Genomic DNA, 10,134 nt, shown 5'->3' on the forward strand with positions numbered 1-10,134 from the left:
CTAATATTGGGGTTCCTGGGTGGCGCAGTCATTAAGCATCTGCCTTGGCTCAGGGTGTGATCCCAGCGTTCTGTGATCCTCTGCTATGAGCCTGCTTCTTCCTCTCCCACTCCCCCTGCTAATGTGTTCCCTCTCTCGCTGGCTGTCTCTCTGTCAAATAAATAAATAAAATCTTTTAAAAAAACCCACAACACTAATATTAATGGCAGAATAGACATAACAAAAGAAAAGGATTAGTGAACTTGAAGACAGTAGTAGGAACTATCTCCCTCACCCCCCAAAAAACAGAGGAAAAAGATAACTTTTTTTTTTTTTTTTGACAGAGAGAGAGACAGTGAGAGAGGGAACCCAAGGAGGGGGAGTATGAGAGGAAGAAGCAGGCTTCCCACTGAGCAGGGAGCCCAACACAGGACTTGATCCCAGGACCCCGAGATCATGACCCAAGCTGAAGGCAGGTGCCCAACCAACTGAGCCACCCAGGTGCCCCGGAAAAAGATAACTTTTTAAAAAATGGAGGCATAGTACAACTTCAAGAGGTTTAAGATACACGTGATTGGAGTACCCAAATGAGGAGGGAGGAAGTCAGGAAAAATAATTGAATAACGGCTGATAATTTTCCAAATTGAATGAAAACTATAAACCTGCAGATCCAAGATGTTCAACAAAAACCAAGCAGAAGAAACATGAATAAAATTACCCCAAAGCCCATCCTAACCAAATTGCTCAAAACTAATGATAAAGATAAAATCTTAAAAGTAGCCAGAGAGCAAAGTAGCTTACGTATGCAGTAGCAAAGATAGCAAAGGACAATGATGGAGTTCTCATTGGGGATAACACCCACAATAAGTAGAACTTGTCTTCACAATACCAAAACCTGTCAAGTCACAATTCTGCATCCAGGAAAATAGCTTTCAAAATTGAAGGGGAAATAAACACATTTTCAGTCATGCAAAACCTGAAAGAGTTTATCAGCAGACCTGCACTATAAGAAATAATAAAGAAGGTCCTTACACAGAGGGAAAGTGGTGGCAGATGTAAATATAAATGTACCAAAAAAAAAAAAAAAAAGTGAAGAACACCAAAATTTGTAACTATGCAAAGGAAGAGAAAATATGTTTTTCTTATTATTTAAATCTCTTTGAAAGATAACTGACTATTTTTTAAAGATTTTATTTATTTATTTGACAGAGAGACAGCCAGCGAGAGAGGGAACACAGGCAGGGGGAGTGGGAGAGGAAGAAGCAGGCTCCCAGTGGAGGAGCCTGACGCAGGACTCGATCCCAGAACGCCAGGATCACGCATCACGCCCTGAGCCGAAGGCAGACGCTTAACAACTACGCTACCCAGGCGCCCCGATAACTGACTATTTAAACAGAAATGATATCAACGTAGTGTGGGGCCTATAAGACAGTATAAGGTGTGACAACAGCAGCACCAAGGCCTGGAAGGAGAAATGAAGACACCAGACACTACCAAAAAGTTCTAATACCTGACACAAAGGGATGACACCACTAGCAGGTACGTTGTGGTAAATTGAATGTGTTCCTGTTGCCTTTAAAGAAGCCACTAAAATAACAGGAACAAAAGACTTATAGCCAATAAGTCAACAAAGGAAATATGCTGGAATAATAAAAAAAAATTCAAATGATCCAAAAGAAAGAAAAAATGGAACAAAGAACAGATGGGGATTTATAAAATAATTAGTAAGATGACAGTTTAAACCTAAGCATATCAATAAGTACACTAAATGTAAACGGTCTAAATACCCAGTTAAGAGGCAAAGACTAGCAAAGTGAGTAGAGGAGCCAGACCCAACGGCACACAGCCTACACAAAGCACTTTTTATTTTTATTTATTTAGTTATTTTTTTTAAAGATTTTATGTATTCATTTGACAGAGAGAGAGAGATAGCCAGCGAGAGAGGGAGCACAAGCAGAGAGAGTGGGAGAGGAAGAAGCAGGCTCCCAGCGGAGGAGCCCGACGTGGGGCTCGATCCCAGAACGCTGGGATCATGCCCTGAGTCAAAGGCAAACGCTCAACGACTGAGCCACCAAGGCGCCCCCATTTAGTTATTTTTAAAGATTTTTTTTTTACTTATTTCTTTGAGAGAGAGAAGGAACAGGGGAGAAGCAGAAGCAGACTCCTCGCTACGCAGGGATCCTGACATGCGGCTCCATTCTGGGACTCCGGGATCAAGACCTGAGCTGAAGGCAGTCATTCAACCTACTGAACCACCCAGGTGCCCCCACAAAGCACTTTTAAGGACACAACTATATTAAAAGTAAAAACATAGAATAGATATACCATGCTAACACTGGTCAAAAGAAAGCTTGAGTGTCTATCCTACAATCTTAAACGTTTATGAAACTAGCAAGACAGCTTCAAAATACATTAACTAAAAATTGGTAGAACACAAAGAGAAATCAAACCCACAATTACTGTTGAGGATTTCAATACCCCTCTCTCAATAATTGATCAAACAAGTAGGCAGAAAATCAGCATGGGCACAGTCAATAGGTGTGTTTCATCCAACTTGACCCAATTGACATTTATTGGCCACCGCACTCAGCAACAGAAGAATCCACATTCTTTTCAAGGCAACAGAACATTGACCAAGATAGACCACATTTGGGGCCATACCTTATACAAGTCTCCATAAATGTAAAAGGACTCATGTCCAAGTGTGTCCTCTGACCACGAGGGAAGTAAACTGAAAATCAATATAGAAACATCCCTGGGAAATCACCCAAATACTTAGAAGCTGAGTAGCACACTTCTAAGTGACCCTGGGTCAAAGAAGTAATCAAAAGCAAAATTAGTGTTTCGAACCCAGTGAAGATGAAAACATCACGGCTGCGGGACGTCAGTACTCAGAGGAAAATTTGGAGCCCGGGGTGCACTCTGAGAAGGGAAGAAAGGTATGAAGGTCAGTGACTCAGTATCCACCTGAAGAAACCCAAAAAAGAGCAAACAGAACTCAAACCAAGTAGAAGAAAGGAAACAATAAAGACTACAGTGGACCTCAGTGAACAGGAGGCGGGAAACCGTAAAGTTGATGAATCTGGGAGCAGGTGGCTTGAGATCAATCTTACTGCTGACCCCAGGCTGCCCACAGAGCCGGGGCCCACACGCTCCTTCAGGGTTCGTTCCCTTTCCTGCCACAGTCCTGCCCTGTCCAGCCTGGCCTAGAGCAGGTGCCCAAGCCCTGGGTCTGACTACTGTCCCCTCTGCGGCATCGGAGCTGAGTAGCGCCAAGCTTGGAGTGGCAGCCTGGCTGCCCTGTTTCCAAAACCGTCCCGCGCTCATCCTTGTTTTTGATTGAATGATCTTGTCCCCCCCTCCATTGACTCTTTTTTTTCAAGGATCTCCAAAGAAACGTTGTTAATCCTCAAAATAAAACAAATATTGGGGCATCTGGGTGGCTCAGTCAGTTGAGCATCTGCTTTTGGCTAAGGTCGTGACCCCGAGGCCCGGGGATTGAGCCCTGCGTCCAGCTCCCTGCTCAACGAGGAGTCTGCTTCTCCCTCTCCCTCTGCCGCTCCCCCTGCTTGTGCTCTTGGTATGCTCTGAGGCCCTACCTTTGTGCCCAGGCCCCACATGTGAAGGGGTCACACCTGTTCATCTGCTAGGCCAGTGCCAGGGTGATGAGAGAGCCAGAGTCAGAGACAGAGAGACAGAGTGACAGAGACAGAAAGACAGGAAGAGACAGAGAGAGGGAGACATCAGACAGACAGAAGGTGCGCAGAGGCAGCACCTGGGGCCTGGCGGAACTGAGACGGAGCCCCACCCAGCCCTGGCACCCAGAGTCTCAGGCCGGGGCAGCTAGGTCTCGAAGGGCTGGCAGGGGGCAGACAGCCAGTCTTGGAGTGGACGGTAGCTGGTGCACCAGGTCCTCACGAAGGCACAGGACCACCTGCCCTCTGTCCCCTCAGTGTGGTCAGTTTGTCAGGGTGGAGGCAGCTGAGAACATGCCCCCTTAGGGGGCTGTGGAGACGGGACTGAGCGCACAGAGCAAAGGAGTTTGGGAGAAGGCTCCAGGATGCACCAGGGAGGCCTGGGGGAGATGTTACCAGAGCAAGGGCCCCAGCCTGCCATGGCGCTCTGGCTCTTGGCTGCCTCTGACCCATGGCTAGGCCATGGAGAAGCTATGAGCAGGGCAGGGCTCCCTTGCTCAGGGAGCATACAGTCGAAAGAGCATAGACTTTAGAGCCGTGCGGGCTGGTTCCATTCTGCCTGACCCCCACCAAGTCACCCAAGTCTCTGTGTCTGATTTCCTCTCCCACAGAAGACGGGGTGATGCTAGTACCTCAGAGGGTCGGGCTGGCTAACAAGTTACTAAAACAGCACACGTTTATTGTTGTGTGGTTCTGGAGGCTAAGACATGCACGTGGTTCCCGTGGGCCACAGTCAAGGTGACAGCAGGCTAGTCGAGCCCGGGGCCTCTTGCTTCTAGAAGCTGCCCACAAGGCCCACGGCAGCTGGCTACATCCTTCTCGCTGGCTCTCCCTTTCCCCTCCAAGGACACCTGAGATTAGACTGGGTCTGCCTGCCTGAGGGAGGATGGTCTCCCCATCTCAAAGTCAGGTGATTAACAATCCCAATCCCACCTTTGCAAGTACCCTGCTGTGTTCCCAGGTCCCGGAGATCAGGCTGTGACCGCTCGCGCTGGGGCATTCTGTATGGGCCTGGACAAAATGATATGCTCCTGTGGCCTTGGACGAGGACTTGCTCAGCTCAGAGGGACTTCTCTGATCTTCCCGCTTCAGGGGGTTTGGCCAGTGAGTGTGAAAGTGAGAAGGCAAACAGGAGAGATGAACAGGCCTCGTGTGGCCTGAAGCAGCTTCTCTCCTGAGTGACGCCAGAGCATCTCCAGGTGGACGTCACGTCCCAGCTGCCCCCTTGCCTGCTAGCTGCTGGAGCTCACGCCAGTTGGGTCCCCTCTGGCCAGAGTTGTGGGTAAAGTGCCGCTTGTATTTGAAGCAATTTCCAACAAGTTGAGAAGGAAAAAGTCACCTGCTCCAACACTTAGGCCTTTGGGGAGAGGAGGGGAGTGGCCGGCCTTTCGGGATGAATGGGAGGCTGTCTGAGGTTGGTAGTTTCCTACAGGGCTTTCCTGGGAGATTACGTCTGGGAAGCGTAGCCTTTGGAAGAGGCCTGGGGCGGGTGGCCCTGTCCTGTAGTGAGACCCACTACCAGCAGTGGTCCCATTGTGTGCAAACTGCTGATTACCACTGGCTGCTAGATACAAGGGAAAGTCTGGCCAGTTTTGTCCATCAAGGACTGGACATACGTCACCAATATCTAGGAGGGGACAATCACTTTCTTCAGGACAGTGAGGTCAACTTTGACCCCATGGTACCAGCTAGTGTGGGCTTTACATGACCTTACGTCTGCAGCACCAAACACTACCCCCCCCCCAAGATTTGTGAGCAGAGACAGCATTTCTACTTTCCTCCTTTCCAGTTCCTGACTTGGCCATTTGAACCCTACCAATCCCTTCACAAAAATCATCTCATCACATTGATTCCAAGGAAGCCCCCAGCAGGGCTTCCAAAACCCTCCACTCATTTCTGAAAGCAAAGGATGTGTTCATTCCCTACAAAGTCAGCACCAAAGGAAGGCCCAAGAAAAGGAAGGCCTTTGTGTGACCTTCTGTCCCCTCACAGCTCTGAGCAAGTAGTGGGAAACAATGCCACTCAAACGGGGGAAATGTCCGTCAAATGTCGGGTGAGGGGGCATTCTTTTCAGGGGCACACCCAGGATGGGGGTGGGCAATAGCCTCTGCCACAGGCTGTCTTGGGTCTCCTGGCTGGCCTGCTTCTGGGCTGCTGGGAAGCCAAGTGACCACAGTCGTCTGTCTCTCCTGGTGGGCAGAGACAGTGTCTAGGCTTTCTTCTGACACGAGACACGGGTTTCTATGTCCAAAGCCACTACATTGACAGAAATGGGGTTCCTTCTCAGCCCTCCAAGCCTTGCCCCTCTGCTGGCCAGGCCCTGGGGCTCTGAGGGTACTGCTCTGCTAGAAACCTGTTTGTGCTGACCGTTGGGGCCTGGATTCTCATGTCCAGCCCTGGAGGCTCTCCCCAACCCCCAAATCTTCCCTCCCTTCTTTACCACTTCGCTGGAACCAATGCCAGGCAGGGGCCTGGTCAGCACTGGCCCAGCCTTGCCCTGCCAGGAGGGACGAACACTGTTTGGACACCCACAGGGAAGGACAAGACTTTCCTGAAGGCTGGTGCTGCATCTGGCCCCGAGATCCCCTCCTTCCCCCAGGGCCAGCCAAACCACAGCACAGACTCCCACTTCACCCACTGAGACGCCATCTTCCCAGTGTCCTGAGCAGACCTAGGGCAAGCTGGGGCTGCTGGCTGTCACCCTTGTTAAAATTCTTCTTGAGGGGCGCCTGGGTAGCTCAGTTGTCAAGCGTCTGCCTTCGGCTCATGGCGTGATCCTGGCGTTCCAGGATCGAGTCCCACATCGGGCTCCTCCGCTGGGAGCCTGCTTCTTCCTCTCCCACTCCCCTGCTGTGTTCCCTCTCTCGCTGGCTGTCTCTCTGTCACATAAATAAATAAAATCTTTAAAAAAATAATATTCTTCTTCAAACGCTTCTGTGAGTGGCCTGCTGGAGATAAACTACCAGGAGAAAGTCCTGCAAAGAAAGTCCTTTAATGATGCAATTATCTTCATTGGACTCAGAACATCTTTACTACATTAGAAAGGGGCAGTCTGTCTTGGGTTCAGAAACAGCTGCCCTAGCCGCAGACATCAGGCTGGGCTTGGAGCCCCGCAGAGGCCCCTTCAGCCACACTTTTAAATTTACATGGAGAAAACACTTTCTAACTGAATTTCTCTGGCTGAGCCAGACAGCTAACTGTCCCCCAAAGCTGGAGTTCATTAAAACAACTTTGGTTTTTCAAAAATAAATATATACCCACCCAGGTTGCTGTTCCTGTGTTCTGGGATATTAATCAGACATAAAGACACCTGCAAGCCAATTTCATGATTTGTTCTGTAACTTCAGGGAGCGACTGCAGAGGGGACCCTACAGCACCCAAGAAGGTTCTTAAACCAAAGACTGGTCCAGTTTTGGAAAAATAATCTGAATAAGGAAGGCAGGTCTGCTCTCCAGCCTTCGACCACGTTGGCGGCCGCCTCCCAGAAGCAGCCCCCCCCCCCCGGCCTGCCCGGGGTGGGTCGGAAGCCGGCGCGGACGAGGTCCCTCTGCGCTGGACCTTTTCCTGGTCCCAGGTCCCCGGTCGCGTGTCCTGGGACGATTCGCGCGAGCAAGGGCGGAACGGGAGAGGCTGACACCAGCGACGAGAGCGGCTAAGTGGCCTGCCTGTGTCCCAAGCCCGGCGACGGAGGCGGGTAACAGGGCGGACCCCGACATCTTCCCTGCGGCTGCAGGCCCTGCCCAAGGTCCTTCGACGCACCCCGCTGGCTGCTCCCAGGGCTCGGCCCTGGGACACTCGGGCCGCGCGATGGGCGGCCCCTGCCCGGGAGGGCTCCGGGCAGCTACAGGTGCCTAAAAAGCCACTCAGGGCCAAGGCGACTTCAAGGGGACGGAAGCGGAGTCGCCAGTCCAGGCGCCGGGTCCATCATAAGCGGCTCCCAGGGTTGGAAGAGAGCGCCTGGGCCAAAGCAGGAGGTGCCGAGGGTTTCGGGTCCCGGCTGGGGCACAGCAGAAGAGCAGCGGGCGAGCCACTTCTGATGGTGCGGCGCTCTCCGCGTCGCAGGATTCGCGCCGTCTAGGCCCAGTGTTCCCCCCGCGGCTCTGCCAGATGGCGCCCGCCGTCGATTCCTCCGTTTGGGGAAGCTGGGGCCAGCTCCGCGTGCTCCCCGGATGCCCCAGCCACCTCCTGGGCAGGAGGAGCGCGGGCCCGGCCGGCAAAGCTCCGGGAGAGGCCGGCGGGCGCTGGGAACCCGCCAGGGGCGCGCCAAACCGGCAGGGACCCGGGCGCAGGGTTCTAGGCGGCGGACTCACCCCTCCCTGTCCATCCCGCCTCCCCAGGTCAGGGAAGCCAATGAACACCCAGGCTCACGGGGCAGCGACCGCGGCGATTGGATGGCGGTTCATGAAAGGGGCACCGGCTCTTTATAGGGTTCCGAGGGTGGGGGCGCCGCCAAGCCCGCGGCAATCCTGCCGCGCGCTACCTTCTCGTCGCGCCTGCCGGGCCCCGCCAGCCCTGCGCCCGCCGGCCTGCGCATGGCCCCAGCGTCGCTCGGCATGAACGCCGCTGGGCTCAGGACGTGCGGCGGGGGGCGAGCGGGGACCGGCCCGCTGCCCTTCAGCGTGGAGTCGCTGCTGGAGGCGGATCGCGGGCTGCACTCGGAGCCCGCGGAACTCCGGGAGGAGAGGCCACGGGGCACCGCGGAGTCCTGGGCCTGGTTCCCGCCAGCTGCCCGCTCGTCCTCCCCACGTAAGTGCCCTGTCGCACGGTCCCGGGCAGCGAGAGAAGCCCCTACCAGGCCCAGGCTCGGAGGACCAGGGCGGGAAGGGCGCTGTCGCTAACTTCGCAAAGTAGCCACCAACGCGCCTGGCCTGAGTGCAAAGAAACGAGCCCACCCGAGCCCTCGCGTGCGCGCCAGCCCTCAGTAGCTCCTGCGTCCCACGCCAACCCCGACGCAGAGTCCGAAACCCGTGAACCCGCGGCTTTTTGGTTCAGAGCTCCTCCGGCCCAAACAACCCCCACCCGGTCCGTCCCCACGATGCTTAACTTCTGCTTCGCCGGATCCTCGCCCCAGTGCTCACCGCTCGGTTCTTGCGGCCGCCTCCTGCCCAAGCTTCTCGCTTCTCCAAGTGGTCAGAGTTCCCCTCCTCCCTGGAGTGCGGGGCGGCCTATTTGAGGAGAAGAACCCGAGTCCAGTGCCCCCACCTCCCCATGCACGCACCGTCTCCTTGATGCCTTGCTCTCTTACCCCAGTGGCTTTTGGAGTCTCGTCTTTTCTCGGGGCCGAGACTTGCATCGGTAACCGGCCTCTGTGGGTTTCAAAGTGTCGGAAAGGGGTGCGCACTGCTGGCGTCTGAGCGCCCGCTTTGTGCTTTTCTCTCCTCCCAGGCGCCCCCAGCCCTCCACCCTGCACCCTCCGAAAACACAAGACCAACCGCAAGCCGCGGACTCCCTTCACCACAGCGCAGCTGCTGGCGCTGGAGCGCAAGTTTCGCCAGAAGCAGTACCTGTCCATCGCAGAGCGCGCCGAGTTCTCTAGCAGCCTGAGCCTCACGGAGACGCAGGTCAAGATCTGGTTTCAGAACCGCCGCGCCAAGGCCAAGAGGCTACAGGAGTCTGAGCTGGAGAAGCTCAAGCTGCCGGCCAAGCCGCTGCTGCCTTCGTTTGCCTTGCCCTTCGCCCTGGGCGCGCCCCTGCCCGGCTCCCCGGCCGGGTACACCGGCGCAGCGGGCACCCTGCCTCAGGTGCCAGGACTCCTAGCCGCGCCCGTCGCTGCCTACCGCATGTATTACCTGTCCTAGGGCAACCGGGGAGGGAGGGCGCGGGCGGGGAGCTGCTGGCTTCCCCAGCGGGGCACACGAGGTGGGTCCCCGCGCCAGGGGCGCTGGGCAGGCAGCGTAGTGTCCTCGCGCTGAACTGCCTCCCGGCGCTCCCTGTTCTTTTTTGTTGTTTCAGTTTTTATGTTTCTGCTGTTGTTAATACAGGCTATGATTGATGCCTCAAACTTACTTGTGGGTATCTTACAGATATTGTAAAACGAGTTTTTAAAATCACGTTCCTACCAAACTTCTCTGCAGTGAACAGTGAGCAGTTGATATATACAGAGCTTCCCATGTTGTGTAAAGCAGCCAGGAGGGTGTTCTGAGGTTTCCTCTGTGGCGCGTCCCCGCGCCCCTTCCTCCCATAAGCAGGACGCTCAGAACTGGCTACAAGGTTTGGGGTTTTGGCGAGAAACTGAGGCCGGAACAAGCAGGTGAAAATAATTTGGTGCCGGGACTGTTAAATGAACTTACTAGTTACTATCACTGACTGGGTTTGTTACGGTCCGGACCAAATGGAAACGTTCACGATTATTTTAGGGATGTTCCCTGCATATTATTGTTTTAGTGGAGAAGGCTGGGCAGCCTTCGGTAAAATGGTGTGTGTGTGTGTGTGTGTGTGTGTGTGTGTGTGTGTGTGTGTG

The 10,134-nt window shown here is 54.0% G+C and overlaps 1 protein-coding gene across 1 annotated transcript; it reads left to right on the forward strand.

Moving 5' to 3' along the window:
- Nucleotides 1–7,322: 7,322 nt before the first annotated feature.
- Nucleotides 7,323–9,472, forward strand: LOC121101243 (homeobox protein MSX-3-like). Its single transcript, XM_040624237.1, has 3 exons — nucleotides 7,323–7,330; nucleotides 8,185–8,420; nucleotides 9,060–9,472. The coding sequence occupies exons 2-3, from the start codon at nucleotides 8,207–8,209 to the stop codon at nucleotides 9,470–9,472; spliced, it is 627 nt and encodes a 208-aa protein (XP_040480171.1). The 5' UTR covers nucleotides 7,323–7,330; nucleotides 8,185–8,206.
- Nucleotides 9,473–10,134: the final 662 nt, after the last annotated feature.

The sequence above is a fragment of the Ursus maritimus genome, unplaced genomic scaffold (genome assembly GCF_017311325.1).
Source record: "Ursus maritimus isolate PB19 unplaced genomic scaffold, ASM1731132v1 scaffold_7, whole genome shotgun sequence".
Lineage (NCBI taxonomy): Eukaryota > Metazoa > Chordata > Mammalia > Carnivora > Ursidae > Ursus > Ursus maritimus.